Consider the following 16,760-nt stretch of genomic DNA (forward strand, 5'->3'; position numbering starts at 1 on the left):
TGATCAAGGATGCTGGCCTCTCACCACACTTGTGCTAACCATACCTTGTCCTGCTCTCTCCTTCTCCAGAAGGTCCCCACACTCCATCACCAAGGTTGCTAGACGTCCACCAGTTACTGAGTCTCTCTGCTATCAGTTTTTCTTTTTCTCTACAACTTACCAAAACTATAGCCAAATTATCCATTATCTAAATATCTGTATTTTCTGTTGTCCCTAATCAGAGCTCCATGAGCCCAGGGAGTGAATCTGTCAGCTTCACCAACAAATCTCATGCCTGGGCATGGTAACTGCTCGATAAACCCTGGTTGATGCCGGGATGGTGGAAGGAACCAAGAAAATTTGTAGGATGTAGAGGGAGAGCATGTGGGGCCTGGAGAGCCTCAGACCTGGTCTGGAAGGTTCCCAAAGCCTGTTGTTTTCTCAGCTCCATTTTTCATGGAGAAGAGAGCAAGGACTTGGGAGGGGCTGTTCCCTTTCCTCTGAGGCTGCTGTTGAAGAACCTGTGACGTGTCACATGAAGCCAGGATCTTGTCACTCCCTGTGTGTCTGTCTGTCCTCCTTGGCTCTGTGGACTTTTAAAGTTGTCTGTACAGCTGGGAGCATGGGAGGCAAAGCCAGGACACCTACCCTCACTGTCCTTCTCTGCCTTGGTAAGTTTTTTGGAAAAGAAGAGGGATAGGGTTGCCTCTACTCCCAGGACTTGGTCTTGAGACCCCAGGACTCAGGAGGCTCAGTGGAGGAGGCAACTTCTTGGTGGAGGGAGACTCTACTCAGCCACAGATCTGACCCCCAAACTCAAGGGCCTCCACCAGGGTTAGAGCTTCTATGAGTGGGTGAGTGGATACACTCTCACAGGAAAATCTCTTCCAGGGCTGTGTTGGAGCCCATGGAACCAGGTACAGACAGGTGAGTCCTCCCCCAAACCCTCTGCTGCAGCCCATTGACCCCCCAGGAAGCTTGAGTGAGGTCAGAGGGTCTAGGCTGAAGTGACCAGTCTGGGAAGGGCCTTGAGTGATGGCTGGGGAAACTGAAGAGAGAAAGGCTCCCCTGACACTTCAGGTCTGATTCCTTTGCAGGAGCACCCCCCAAACCCTCCATTTGGGCTGACCCAGGACCCATGCTCACCAGGGAAAGCCCAGTGACCATCTGGTGTCAGGGGTCTCTGCAGGCTGTTTTCTACCATCTGTATAAAGGTGGAGTCTCTAAACCCTTGGTTACAGAGACCCCACAGGACTCCAGCAACAAGGCCAGATTCTCCATTGAATCTATGAGCTCACAGACTGCAGGGCTGTATCAGTGTGCATACAACACCAGCAGGAATGGCTGGTCAGAGCGCAGTGACCCCCTGCCCCTGGTGGTGACAGGTAAGGGGGAGGAGCTGGGTCCCCTCTCACTGTGGGCTCCTCCTCACAGGCAGAAGGGAATGAAGTGTGGAATCCAGGGACCTCAGCCCTCACAGTCCACACCTGGGGTATGTGGGCTGACGGTCCCCCCTTTAACACAGCTCCCTCCTTCTCCCTCAGGAGTGTACAGTGCACCCTCCCTCTCAGCCCACCCAGGCCCTGTGGTGGCAAAAGGAGGGAACGTGTTCTTAACCTGTAGCTCAGAGTCCACACTGGGCATTTTCCATCTGCTGAAGGAGGGAGCAGCTGACCTGCCACAACACATGGAATCAAGGACTTATCGTGGGAGGTGGCAGGCCCTCTTCCCTGTGGGCCCCGTGAACACCTCCCATGGAGGAACTTACAAATGCTATGGTTCCTCCAAAGCCTACCCCTATGTGTGGTCACTCGCCAGCAATCTTCTACATCTTGAGGTCACAGGTGAGGGCCCCCACAACCTATCTCTTTCCTGGGACTCCAAAATGACTGACCTAAGATGTGTGCCCAGTAAAGCCCTATGGGGGATGGGGTTCAGTGACATGGCCTTCTGGGACCTGAACCACAGAGCACAATGTTTTGGGGGGTAGACCAGTGAGAAATATCACTGAAGGCCCCAGTAGGCAATGTTGGGTATGTGTCCCCTATGATGCTTCTCTCTAGGTGTGTACAGGGAGCCCTCCCTCTCAGCCCAGCCTGGCTCGCTGGTGCTCTCTGGAGACAACCTGACCCTCCAGTGTCACTCAGAGGCCGGCTTTGATAGTTTCGCTCTGACCAAGGATGAGGGGCTCACACCCCCCCAGCATCTTTGCGGGCAGCACAGCCCCAGCTTCCCCCTGGGCCATGTGAACCACACCCATGGGGGCCAGTACAGATGCTACAGTGGATACAACCTCTCCTATGTGTGGTCAGCCCCCAGTGCACCCCTGGACATCATGATCACAGGTGAGGAGCCCCATGTCCTGATTGTCAGCTCAGGGTGTTGGGCCCAGGGTCTCCCCTGGTGGTGATGGGGTCCAGAGAGAGGGTCCTGGAGCAGGGACTGAGAAAGGGCAGTGGTCTAGGGAGAGTGAGTAAGAAAGGGGGAGTGAGGGGCAAGGAGATAAAAGAGATCCATCCAGAGGGACTGAGAGGAGCTGAGAGGGAGTCACTGACAGAGTCCCTGGAGAAAGGACAGTGGTCCCTGAGCTCAGGGTCAAGGGTATAAGGGAGACAAGGCTCTCTACACATCACAACTCTCCTCTCCCCAGGAATGTATGAGAAGCCCTCCCTCTCCACCCAGCCGGGGCCCTCAGTGTCCTGGGGAGAGAAGGTGACCCTGCAGTGTCGCTCTGAGATCTGGTTGGATACTTTTCATCTGTCCAAGGAAGGGTCACTTGCTCCTCATCAGCACCTTCGTCTGGAGGACACCAATGAACCCTTTCAGGCCAACTTCACCATCAACCCTGTGACCTCAGACCATGAGGGGACCTACAGGTGCTACAGTTCAGACAGCACCTCCCCCTACCTGTTGTCGCTCCCCAGTGACCCCCTGGAGCTCCTAGTATCAGGTGAGGAGCCCCAGCCTTGTCCCTTCTGTCCCCATGTTCTATTTGGGGCCCTGTCTTGGAGATATTCTGGGCTAGGATGAGAGTGAAGGTCATCTCTGGATCTTCCCCTCAGAGGCCCTCCCAACCCTGCCCACCCCCTTCCTCCTCACCTGTATCTAGAAGGTGCAAGGTGGACAGTGGGACAGTCTTGAGAGGGGAGCATGGGGCAGATGCAAAGGAAGAGTTTGAGTAAGGTGGGGACTTCGGGGTCGGTCCCAGCCCCTTATTCCCTTCCTGTCTTCAATCTCAGGACCTTCTGGGGACCCCAGTCCCCCACGCACAGGACCCATCTCAACAACTGGTGAGTCACTGAAGACCCTTTGCTCAGAGGGAGCACAGATTATGCAGGGCAGTTCTGAGAGTTTCTCAGAGGGTGTGATACCCCTTCAGATGCTCAATGACAGGCTTGTCTCCCAGGGGAGCTAGGAGGTGGACAGAAATGCCAGGGGACCACAGGGCTACAGGGGCTGTAAGGCTGACAGATGATGCATGGACAGTCATGGTAGAGGGAGATGCTGGGCATCCACCCTGTGGGAGGGGCAACTGGACTGAAGAGGGAAAATGGCAGCCCCCCTTCACCTGCCTCCTCTTTGGTTTATGATACATGAGTGAGATCCACTGGGGGAGTCTCAGTGACTCTTCAGATGGTGATTTTGGACAGGTCCCTGGGGCCTGAGCTCCTGGTCTGTGGTGGGGAACCCCTGACCATGTCCACTCTGAGCTCAGAAGCTCTTCTCTGGGTCCTATCCAGAGGAAAGTCTGAGACATGGTGGAAATAATTGAAGCACAGGGGACGTTTCATAGATGAGGGTCCAGCCCATGAGAGGGGGATATAGGTGGGAAGCTGCCACCTCTGGGACACCCCATCCCTGCAGTCTCAGATGTGGCTGAGGAAGGGAGAGGGGTGGAATGAGACTCAGTGAAATGAGGAAGATTTGAAGTTTCTCATTTCTCATTTATTGGAGGAAATGAGATTAGACTGAGGTTTCAAAACAAAGGTCCCCACCCACTGACTTCCTTGTATCATAATCACAGCATCACTAAACATCAGGAGACAGGAGCATGGGGAGAACCCACAGAGGCACCTTTGAGATGGGACTGAGTCTGTGTTGGCTCAGCTCTCCTGGGAGGTTGAACATATGAGAAAGTCTTTCCCCATCTGAGTAAGTGGGGTGGCCTGGCCATGACATCCAGAGGACCCTTCATTTTCAACCTTCTGGAGTATCTGGAAAGTGGCTCATCATAGACTTGCTTCTGGTCCACCCCTCTCTGTGCCTGTCCTGCTTCTCCCAGTAACTCTGACCTTGTCAGGATTAAAAAGCTGAGGGAGACAGGAATCAAGTTCATGTGATTTTTATCCATCAGGCCTAGAATCTCACCTTAGCGAGAAGACATAGTGTTGTGGAGACTGCAAAGATTTGGAATACCCATTGATTGAGCATCTCAACCCAGTTTTGACCAGTTTTGGAAAATGTGTGGAGTAGAAGGAGAGGGGAAGGTTTGCAGCATTTGGTGTCCAGGACTGACTTGGAATCCAGGGAAGATGCTGGACTGATGGAGGTGGGCAGGCTGGGGGAGTTGCAGAAGGGATAGAAGGGTGCTCCCTTGGCAGCTCCTATTTCTTATTCCTAAGAGACCCTTAGATGAAACTCCTCATCCTCATCTATGAGGCGTCCCTGAGCCCTCTCAGACCAGGAGAGAAGACTGTTCAGGCAAGGTGGGATCTGTTTTGGGTGCCAGTGGAGCCTGCACTAGACACTCTCCTATAGAGGGAAACATGCCCGCCTGTGGGTACCAATCTGCATGACCCTCCTGTGCTCACCTGGAGGCCTCCATGCCACTCAGTGCACACCTGAGAGTAAGGAGGGACCATGCATGGTTCACTGCAGTCACTTGGATTACTGTATACCATGTCTGTGTTCAGTTCCTGTCTACTCTGCATTTTCTGTGCACATTCCTCTATTATTGCTCTCTCCTTCTCTGAGAATTTTTACAGCAATGCTTGCCTATATAAATTTACAAATTTAAGTTAAAAATTTTCATGACTTAAAAACAGGCAGTTCTACTACTATTTTCATTGGGTTTAGATTAAATTTATACAGTCATTCTGGAGAACAATTTCTTATTAATATGAAGTTTTCTTATAAAAGATGTTTAAAAGGACTTTTATTAATGACCTCAGATGCATTTTGAAGTTTTATTCATAAAATTGTCTACACTCACAGTGGAAGAATTATTCATAGACTTTATTAAATTATGAAGAAACTCTTTGATTTCTTTATAATTTCTAAATAATAGTTAATACAGATAACAATGATATTGGTTTGGTTACATTAATTTTATATCCTATTAACTTACTACAGTTTATCCGACTTTGAATTATTTTTCAATTGATCTCTGATTTACTGATAATAAGTATATCAACCTCAAGATAATTGAAATTTCACTTCTTTATTTCCACATTGTGTACCAATTTTATTTGCATGAAATGCCATATGATAACGATGACAAAGCAAACTGTTACAATGTACTTGTGTCACTTTAAGAAAACATCGTCATTTTTAGCCAAAATTATTTTAATTCAACCACATCAAAAATCTATTTTTGACCTATCCATGTTCAGTCCATTTTTCTGTTACATTCAAATTTTATTAGAAAAAAATACCCTTATCTTCATAAAAATAAGGAAGGTTTTTTCTGGACTTTGGTACATCTCTGGAATTGTTTTCTCTTTAATTTTAACCATGGTGAGATATATTTAAAAGACTTCTTAGGAGAAGTTCGGTCAAGGTGGTGGCATAGACGGACTCTGAACTCCCCACCTCCCACAAGCACAACAAATTTACAACTACTCTTGGAACAATTGCCCCTGAGAGAGAACTGAAAATTGGATAAAAAGAACTCCCACAACAAGGGACAGTGCTGACTGAAGTGAAAGAAGCCAAAAATCCTTTCTGGAGAGAAAAAAATCCCACCTTCATGAGCCATGGAGATTCACAGTCGGCCTGGAGCAATCCTAAGTTACCCAGCCTTCCCTGAAGGAGAGGGGATCTGAGTGGGGGAGTGTTGCAGCTACAGTTAGGAGCAAGCAGCTTTTGGACTCAGCACAACCAAGATGAGTGCCGTAATATCCAGCTTTACTGGCTATTAACTGCAAAGGGGAATATCCCTAGAAATGCTATCAGATATAAGCAGAGGAAAGCAAGCTCTTAAAGGGCCCATGCATAAATTCACCTGTTTCAGAAAGCAACCTAAAATCACCAGAAAGAATGGTGCACAGTCCTTTTGTGAAAAGAGACTCACCTGATAGGCTCTGGGTGCATATCACTGAGAGGTGCGACCTCTCCAGGGACTGAGACATTGGCAGCAACCATATTGAGACCTAGTACAGGCGTGCTGACACAGACACTGGCAGACATCATTGGAGTTCTTCTCCTGGCCTGTTAGTCTAGGGTCTGCCCCACCCACTAGAGCACTGATTTAATCTAGCTCAGCCAGGAAAGGCAGCCTGCCCTAGGGACTTGCCCCACCCAAGATCAAACACTTGGGCAACTTTGGGGCCTGCATAGGCAAGGTGCCTGGAACCTCTTCAGCCTCGTTAGTGGGTCTGACTTGTGGGGCAGGGCATGCATGAGGAGTGGGTGGAGTGTGTGGGGGCATTGGTGGTGTGGGAGGTCTTTTCAGTGGAATGACTGGGTCAGCTTCAGTGGGTCAGGGTACACACATGGAGCAGGACTGTGTTGATGGGGTGTGTGGCCTAGTGTGCAGTGGGGCTTGTCAGCTGCAACAGACTTGTGCTTCTCAAACAACCACATAGGGGATCAGCCCCACCTTCCAAAGCTTGAAAAAACTGGGTACTCCCATGCCTGTGGTCAGCTCCACTCAGCAGCAATCCTGAGACAGCTGACAATAACCTTGCAGGCTGGAGGCCTACAGCAATTGTAAGACCCTGAGGCTATCAGCCAACCATGCTGGGAGCCTACTCACTTAACAGAAAAACTGAAACAGGAATGTGCTATTAGACCTTGCAGCCAACTGCACTGAGGCTCCCTAAACTTGATAAAGCAACTGAAGCCTCCATAGCAGCCAAACAGAGTTAAGCATTACAATCCAAAAGACAGGGGGACAGCCTAGCCTCCCTGGGCACCTTCAGCAAGAGCAACCCTGCCACAACAGAAGGACACATGTAGCCCACACAGGTGGTACTCCTGGAACAACCGGAACCAGTGAAGAGAAGGAAGCATACAGCTGGGCCTCATAAGGCATCTCTTACATAAGGCCACCTCTCCAAGATCAGGAGATGTAGCTAACCTACCTAATACATAGATATAAGCACAGAAAAGGGACAAAATGAGGAGAGAAATGCATTCATTCCAAGTAAGGAAACAGGACAAAACTCCAGAAAAAGAACTAAACCAAACAGAAATAAACAATCTACCTGACAAAGAGTTCAAACAAAAGCAATAATGATGCTTACTGATCTTGGGAGAAGAAGGGATGAACTCAATGAGAACATCAACAAAGATCAGAAAATATAAAAAATAACCAGAAGAATACAACAGTGGAAACGAAAAATTCACTAGAGGGACTCAAGAGCAGAGTAAATTATACAGAAGAATGGATCAGTGAGCTGGATGAAAGACTAGAGAAAACCATCCAAGCTGATCAGATTAAAAAAAAAGAATTTAAAAGAGTGAGGACAATCTCAGGGACCTCAGGAACAACATTAAGCACACTAACATCTGCATTATAGGTGTCCCAGAAGGAGAAGAGAGAGGCAAACAGACAGAGAATCTATTTAAAGAAATAATAGCTGAAAACTTTCCTAACCTAAGGAAGGAAACAGACATCCAGGTACACGAAACACAGAGCACAAAACAGAATAAACCCAAAGAGACCCACACCAGGACACATTATAATTAAAATGTCAAGAATTAAAGATAAAGAGAGAAGCCTAAAAGCCACAAGAGAAAGGCCACAAGTTACATACAAAGGAAACCACATCAGTGGACTTCTCAGCAGAAACGTTACAGGCTAGAAGAGAGTGGCATAAGATATTTAAAGTCCTGAAAGGAAAACACGTACATTCAAGAATACTCTACCCAGCAAGGTTATTATTCAGAATAGAAGGAGAGATGAAGAGTTTCCCATATATGCAAAAAGTAAGGGACTTATAACCAAGAAACTGGCCTTACAAGAAATGCTACAGGGACCCATTTAAGTGGGAAAGAGAAGACCACAAATAGGAATAATAAAATTATCCCCAAAAAAGCAACAAGAGGGGCTGGCCCCGTGGCTGAGTGGTTGGGTTCGCGGGCTCCGCTGCAGGCGGCCCAGTGTTTCGTTGGTTCGAATCCTGGGCGTGGACATGGCACTGCTCATCAGACCACGCTGAGGCAGCGTCCCACATGCCACAACTAGAAGGACCCACAACGAAGAATGTACAGCTGTGTACCGGGGGGCTTTGGGGAGAAAAAGGAAAAAAAAATAAAAACAAACAAAAAGAAAACAACATTTATAAAAAAAAAAAAGCAACAAGATCACTGGTAAAGGCAAATATACAATAAACGTAGCAGATCCAACACCTATGAAGGTCAAAAGACAAAAGTACTAAAGTTACCTACTTCCCAGGTAAAAGAGTAACTGTTAAAAAACACACCAAAAACAGAAGTTAGATATGATATCAAAAATACAAAATGTGGATGTAGGGGAGCAAAAGAGTAGAGCTTTCAGCAATGAGTCAAGCTAAAGAGATTGTCAACTTAATATAGATTGCTATATGTGGGTTATAACATATGAACCTCATGGTAATCAGAAACCAGAAACCTATAATAAATACATAAAAAAAAATAAGAGAAAGAACCCAAACATAATACTAAAGAAAGCCAGCAAACGACAATAGAAGAGAGCAAGAGAAGAAGAAAGGAAGAGAGAAGAACTACTAAAACACCCAGAAAAAAGTAACAAAATGGCAATAAGTACAGATTTATCAATAGCTACTGTAAATGTCGATAGACTAAATGCTCCAATCAAAAAGAAAAAGGTGGCCAACTGGATAAAAAATGAGATATAGATATATGCTGGATACAAAAGACACACTTCAGACCTAAAGACACTCACAAACAGAAAGTGAAGAGATGGAAACAGATACTCCATGAAAATGACAATGAAAGGAAATCTGGGATAGCAATACTTATATCACACAAAATAGACTTAAAACAAAAACTGTAACAAGAGACAAAGAAGGGCACTATATAACAAAGGACATGACATGGGAACAATCCAACAAGGGGATATAACACTTGTAAAGACCTATGCACCCAACATAGGAGCACCTAAATATATAAAGCAATTATTAACAGACATAAAAGGAGAAATAGACAGTAATGCAATAATACTAGGGGACTTTAACACTCCACTTACACCAATGGATAGAGCATCAAAACAGAAGATCAATAAGGAAACACTGGCCATAAATGACACATTAGACTAGAGGAACTTAGATACATACAGAACATTCCATCCAAAACCCACAGAATACACATTCTTTTCAAGTGCACATGGAACATTCTCCAGGATAGATCAAATATTAGGTCACAAAGAAAGTCTCAATAAATGAAAGAAGATTGAAATAATACCAAGTATCTTTTCTGACCACAACGGTATGAAACTAGAAATCAACTACAGGAAGAAAATCAGAAAAGCCACAAATATGTGGAGATTAAACAAAATGCCACTGGAAAACAATTAGATCAATGAAGAACTCAAAGGAGACATCAAAACATACATGGAGACTAAAGAAAATGGGAATATTTATGGGATACAGCAAAAGCAGTTCTAAGAGGGAAGTTTATAGCAATACAGGCCTACCTCAACAAACAAGAAAAATCCCAAACAAATAATCTAACAGTGCACCTAAGGGAACTGGAAAAAGAAGAACAAACAAAGCGCAAAATCAGTAGAAGGAAGGAAATAACAAAAATCAGAACAGAAATAAACGAAATAGTGACTTTAAAAATTAGAAAAAAATCAATGGAATGAAGAGCTGGTTCTTTAAAACGATAACCCAAATTGACAAACTTTTAGTTGGACTCACCAATAAAAAAGAGAGGAGGTTCAAACAAATAAAATCAGAAATGAAAGAGGAGAAATTACAACAGACATATCAGAAATACAAAAGATTGTAAGAGAATACTACAAAAAACTATACACTGAAAAATGGGAAAATCTAGAAGAAATGGATAAATTCTTAGAATCATACAACCTTCTAAAATTGAATCCAGAAGAAATAGAGAATTTGAATAGAAAAATCACCAGTAAGGAGATTGAAACAATAATCAAACCCCCCCCCCCCCAAAAAAAATAAAAGTCCAGAACCTGATGGCTTCCATGGTGAATTCTACCAAACACTGAAAGAAGACCTAATACCTATCCTTCTCAAACTCTTCTAAAAAATTGAAGAGGAGAGGAAGCTTCCTAACTCATTCTACGAAACCAAGATTATCCTAATACTAAAATGAGATAAGGACAACACAAAAAAAGAAAATTACGGGCCAATATCACTGACGAACATCCATGCAAAGATCCTTTAAAAAATACTAGCAAATCAAATACAACAACACGTTAAAAAGATTATATACTATGATCAAGTGGGATTTATTTCAGGGATGCAGGGATCATTCAGCATCTGCAAATCAATCAACGTGATACACCACATTAACAAAATGAAGAATAAAAATCACATGATCATCTCAATAGATGCAGAGAAAGCATTTGACAAGATACAGCATCCATTTGTGATAAAAACTCTGAATAAAATTGGTATAGAAGGAAAGTACCTCAGCATAATAAAGACCATATATGACAAAACCACAGCTAAAAACATTCTGAATGGAGAAAAACTGAAAGCTATCCCTCTAAGAACAGGAATCAGACAAGGACGCCCACTTTCTCCATTCTTACTTATAGTATTGAGAGTCTTAGCCAGAAAAAATCAGGCAAGAAAAAGAAATAAAAGGGATCCAAATTGGAAAGGAAGAAGTAAAAGTGTCACTATTTGCAGATGACATGATTTTATATATAGAAAATGGTAAAGAATCCAGCCAGAAACATTTAGAAATAATAAATGAATATGGTCAAGTTGCAGGACACAAAATAAACATATAAAAATCAGTTGCGTTTCTATACACTAACAATGAAGTAGAAGAAAGTGAAATTAAGAATACAATCTCATTTACAATTGCAACAAAAAGAATAATATACCTGAGAATAAACTTTACCAAAGAGGTGAAAGATCTGTACACTGAAAACTATAAAACATTGTTGAGGGGCCAGCCCCATGGCCGAGTGGTTAGGTTCACACTCTCTGCTTTGGCAGCCCAGGGTTTTGACAGTTTGGATCCTGGGCATGGACATGGCACTGCCTATCAGGCCATGCTGAGGCAGCGTCCCACATAACACAATCAGAGGCACTTACAACTAGAATATACAACTATGTACTGGAGCACTTTGGGGAGAAGAAGAAGGGAAAAAAAAGATTGGCAACAGTTGTTAGCTCAGGTGCCAATCTTTAAAAAAAAATCGTTGAAAGAAACTGAAGAAGACAAAGAAATGGAAAGATATTTTGTGCTCTTGGATTGGAAGAATTAACATATTAAAATGTCCATACTTCCTAAAGCAATCTATAGATTCAATGCAGTCCCTATCAAAGTTCCAATACAATTTTTCACGGAAATAGAATAAAGAATCCTAAAATTTATATGGAACAACAAAAGAACCCAAATAGCCAAAGCAATCCTGAGATAAAAGAACAAAGCTGGAGGTATCAAACTCCCTGATTTCAAGATATACTACAAAGATACATCAACCAAAACAGCAAGATACTGGCACAACAACAGACACACAGATCAATGGAACAGAATTGAGAGCCCAGAAAAAAACCCACTCATCCATGGACAGCTAATTTTCAACAAAGGAGCCAAGAACATACAATGGGGAAAAAAATCTCTTCAATAAATGGTATTGGGAAAACTGGACAGCCACATGAAAAAGAATGAAAGTAGACTATCATCTTACACCATACACAAAAATTAACTCAAAATGGATAAAAAGACTTTAATGCAAGACCTGGAATCATTAAACTTCTAGAAAAAAACATGCGCAGTATGCTGTTTGACATCGGTCTTAGCAGCATATTTTCAAGTACCATGTCTGACCGGGCAAGAGGAAAAATAAGCAAATGGGGCTACATCAAACTAAACAGCTTCTGCACAGCAGAAGAAACCATCAACAAAGTGATAAGACAATCTAACAATTGGGATAAGATATTTGCAAACCATAATATCTGATAAGGGGTTAATATTGAAAATATGTAAAGAACATATGCATCTCAACAACAAAAAAACTAGCAACCCAATTTTAAAAATGGGCAAAAGATCTGAACAGACATTTCTCCAAAGAATACATAGAGATGGCCAGCAGGCACATGAAAAGATGTCCAACATCACCAACGATGAGGGAAATACAGATCAAAACTACAATGAGACGTCTCCTCACTCCCATCAGAATGGCTACAATTAACAAGACAGGAAATAATGTGTTGTCTCAGAAAAGAGAACTCTCATACACCATGGGTGGAAATGCAAACTGGTGCAGCCACTATGGGAAACAGTAAGGAGATTCCTCAAAATGTTAAGAATAGAACCACCATATAATCCAGCTATTCCACTGCTGCGCATTTAAACAAAGAAGAGGAAAACGCAAATGCATAAAGATACAAGCACCCCTGTGTTCATTGCATTATTATTAACAATAGCCAAGACTTGGAAGCAACCTAGGTGCCCAACAAAGGATGAATGCATAAAGAAGGTGTTATATATATACACAATGGAATACTACTTAGCCATAAATAATGCTGAAATCTCGCCATTTGTGTCAACATGGATGGACCTTGAGGATATTATGCTAAGCAGAGTAAGTCAGAGGGAGAAAGTCAAATACAGTATGATCTCACTCATAAATAGAAGGCAAAAACAACAACAAACAATCACATAGAGACAGAGATTGGATTGGTGGTTACCAGAGTGGAAGGGGGGAGGAAGGAGGGCAAAAAGAATGATTAGGCACATGGTGATGGATTGTAATTAGTCTCTGGGTGGTGAACATGCTGTAATCTAAAAAGAAATCGAAATATAATGATGTACACCTGAAATTTATACAATGTTATAAACCAATGTTACCTTAATAAAAAATAAAGACTTCTGGGGCCGGCTGGGTGGTGCAGTGGTTAAGTGGTTCAGTTCTCACATTCCACTTCTCTGCGGCCCGCGGTTTGCCGGTTCCGATCTCGGGTGCAGACATGGCACCGCTTGGCACGCCATGCTGTGGTAGGTGGCCCACATATAAATGAGTGGAAGATGGTCATGGGTGTTAGCTCAGGGGCAGTCTTCCTCAGCAAAAAAGAGGAAGATTGGCAGTAGTTAGCTCAGGGCTAATCTTCCTCAAAAAAATAAAGACTTCTTAGTATCAAAAACTTGGATATTAACCCCACTGAATGACTTTTATTGTTGTTTCATACATTCTGACTTGCATAAGCTTCATTAGAACTTTTGCATGGAGATGTATAATTATACTTGATCTACAATTTGTTTCCTTTTTCTTTTTTTTTTTTGTTAAAACTGGTTAAAATAGATTTGCAGAATTACCTAGTTTTTGTGCTCGTCCAATTTTATAATACCACTCATTTTTTCTGTTCCTTTAAGGCTTTGAAAACCCGAACTGTGGACTTCCTTGGTTCTGGATATAGGATATGGAGAGTGTAGATGTTATCTCTTCTATTCATTCATTTACTGTTTATTGAATGCCATTAACCATCACATGATTTCAATTTCTAAGAAGCTGGGAAATTCACACATTCTTGCAACCCACTGTCTTACTCAGCATTTTATCATGAAATATTTCAAACATAAATTTGAATGATTTGTCTTCTCTCCTTGAAATCTTATAGTGGTTTACAGAATTCTTCCAAAGAGAGAGAGAGAGAACGAGAAGGAGGAGGAGGAGGTAGAGGAGGATGGTGATGATGACGGTGATGGGGCCTCTCTCATCTGTCCTGTCATTTCTGGTCTGTCTTGAGTGCACTAAGACCCTGAATCTCAGCTCTTCTTTCTCTTCTGGACTCTGTCTACATCCCGCAGACATGACTTTATTCCTTATTTAAGAACAGACTGAGATCTTTCTGGGTACCAGCTCTTCCTGCAGCCTGTGGTGTGCCTCCTCTGGGTCTTCACATGACTCCCCTCAGGCTCCTTCTCCTATCCAAGCATCAACTTAAATATCATCTCCAAGCATGACCGTCACTGTGATACTGTTCAAAACAGACCTACCTCCCTCTTACCCAATTTATTTCATGTGTTTAACACAACTTATGCTGTATGAATTAAATTACCTCTCTTTCTCACATATATGAATGACCAACCCTTCATCTGTTGATCCTGGGTCCTCAGTCGGTGAATAAATAGAAGCTCTCATACCTAGAAGAGTTAGCTTACATGATCCACATCCCAGAATGAAAAGAGAGCATACAAGAACTCCATTATTTCTGTACTGGGTGATCATTTTTCTCATCAATTCTGAGTTCTTGGGGCACATCAAAACTCTGGTCCAAAGAGACTCAGAAGCAAAGTCTAAATTCAAAAACAAAGGGAGGTTGAAAGAATCCAATGAGAACAGAGGGAATTCTTCCACAGCAGAGAAAGGGTTATGAAGGGACTGCATAAGTTATGTCATGAGAAACAGAGAGAATTTTAAGACTCCAGCTCACAGGGGAAAGGCTTGAGACTCATCAACACCTCATCCATCCCCACTTTTTTTTGTTTTTTGTTTTTTGGTTCTCAGAAGGATCTGACACCATCTGCACATCACAAAACAAGTCAGACTCAAAGAATGGTGAGTAGGGGAAATTTTCAGTTATGGAGGTGGCACAGAGGGTCATGTCCTCTCAAGGGGAGGCAGGTGCCCTGGGTGGACAATCAAGGATCTTGGGGCGATTTTGCTCTTCCCTGACCTCTGTGAACTTTCTGTCCACAATTTCTAGCCTCACATCCCCAAGATTACACAGTGGAGAACCTCATCCGGATGGGCATGGCTGGTTTGGTCCTGGTTGTCCTTGGGATTCTTCTATTTCAAGCTTGTCACAGACCACGAAGACCCTAAGATGCAGCCAGGAGAGAACAATGCATTGTTCAGATTGGTAGAGCCTTGGAAATAAATTTTTTGTTCCCAGAAGTTTCTGGAAGGCCATCTGGGGCATATGCTGAGTGAACTGTCTGCAGGTCATTGCGAGGTGGAGGAATCATTGTTCCTGTGCAGGGACAATGTCTAGACTCTTCTTCCATTAAATTGTGGAACTTTTCTTCCTGACCACTGTTGAGTTATCTGTTTTTCCTTTCAGAACATGCAATCTGTTTTAATAAATCAATAAATTGTAATAACAAAGATCCAGCCTGAAAGAGGTCAATCCAAAATGGTGCCCTAACGCCCTCTCTGGACTCCACAAGCACTTCACTTTTGATCAGATGCTACCTGTGTAGTTTCTTTGGAAATATCATGACTTGGAATAAAGACTTGCTGTTTGAAGTGATAGCACATTTCTTACTGCTCCTGAGAAACCCACCGTGAAAAACACTGATTCAAGGCATTTTCCAGTTTCTAGGGTGCATATTCTCCCTTCATGGCCAACTTCAAGGTGGCAATATGAGAAAAACATAGAGTAAATCTTCATAAACTCAGACTTGACAATAGTTTTTAGATATGACACTAAAAGGACAAGATGCAAATGAAAAAATACACGAAAATTTAAAATGTGTGTGCATTAAAAAATATGATTAAGAGTGTAAAAGACAACTCACAAAATTGGAAAAAATATTTGCAAATCATATATCTAATAAGGATCTACTATCCACAATATATAAAGAATACTTTTATCTCAACAACCAAAAACAATCCAATTAAATAATCCAATTAAAAAATAGTCCAATGGCTTGAATAGATATTTCTACAAAAAAGAAATACAAGGGGGCAGCAAACTTATGAAAGATGGTCAACTCATTAGTCATTAGGGATATTCAAATAAAACCACAATGAGATACTACTTCACACCCACTGGTTTGGCCATAATTTGAAAAAAAAAAAAAGAAGTGTTGGTGAGTATGTGGAGAAATCTGAATTTGCATACACTGCTGGTGAGTATGTGAAATGGTTCATCTACTCAGAAAAGCAGTTTGGCCATTCCTCAAAAAATTAGACCCAGAATTAGCATATGGTCTAAAAATTCTCCTTGCAGGTGTAAGTTTCAGTTATGCAAAACTGATAAATTATAGAGATCTGCCATACAACTATGTTCCTATAGTTAATAATTCCATACTGTACACTAAACTTTGTAAAGAGGTAAATCTCATGTTAAATGCTCTTACTACAACAAAGAGAAGGAAAATGATTGCAAACAGATATTCTAATAAACACTTATGCAACTGTGTTCATAGAAGAACTGTTTACAATGGACAAAAAGTGACAACAGCCCAAATGTCCATCAACTGAAGAATAGAAAAACACCATAAACAAACCTGTGAATTGTCTCTGGCTAGTGCATTTCCCAAAGCATGGAAACAGAATCCACAGTATCAGATGAAGAGTTATTTTCTGGAGGACAACAGCTAGGGAGGAGGCAGGAATGACTCAGAGGTTTTGAAGGAGAGTGATGGAGAGAAGGTGCTGCTGCTTATACAAACAAGAA

The 16,760-nt window shown here is 42.8% G+C and overlaps 1 protein-coding gene across 2 annotated transcripts; it reads left to right on the plus strand.

The window, feature by feature from the left end:
* Positions 1-518: 518 nt before the first annotated feature.
* On the plus strand, positions 519-15,465 carry LOC100054783 (leukocyte immunoglobulin-like receptor subfamily A member 6). 2 transcript variants are annotated; one of them, XM_070223358.1, is made up of 9 exons: positions 519-650; positions 871-906; positions 1,077-1,364; positions 1,524-1,823; positions 2,043-2,324; positions 2,630-2,929; positions 3,219-3,269; positions 14,864-14,914; positions 15,063-15,465. In XM_070223358.1, the coding sequence occupies exons 1-9, from the start codon at positions 602-604 to the stop codon at positions 15,179-15,181; spliced, it is 1,476 nt and encodes a 491-aa protein (XP_070079459.1). In that variant the 5' UTR covers positions 519-601; the 3' UTR covers positions 15,182-15,465. The 2 variants fall into 2 exon arrangements, with proteins under 2 accessions (XP_070079459.1, XP_070079460.1); XM_070223359.1 differs by lacking the exon at positions 1,077-1,364.
* The last annotated feature ends 1,295 nt before the right edge of the window (positions 15,466-16,760 follow it).

The sequence above is a fragment of the Equus caballus genome, chromosome 10 (assembly GCF_041296265.1).
Source record: "Equus caballus isolate H_3958 breed thoroughbred chromosome 10, TB-T2T, whole genome shotgun sequence".
NCBI classification, from domain to species: domain Eukaryota; kingdom Metazoa; phylum Chordata; class Mammalia; order Perissodactyla; family Equidae; genus Equus; species Equus caballus.

Bases quoted from the DNA above. Each gene is read 5' to 3' on its own strand.
- LOC100054783 (XM_070223358.1), top strand. From the start codon at position 602: ATGGGAGGCAAAGCCAGGACACCTACCCTCACTGTCCTTCTCTGCCTT. The intron at 1,824-2,042 runs GTGAGGGCCCCC...GCTTCTCTCTAG, and splicing joins TCTACATCTTGAGGTCACAG to GTGTGTACAGGGAGCCCTCC. The intron at 14,915-15,062 runs GTGAGTAGGGGA...CACAATTTCTAG, and splicing joins CAAGTCAGACTCAAAGAATG to CCTCACATCCCCAAGATTAC.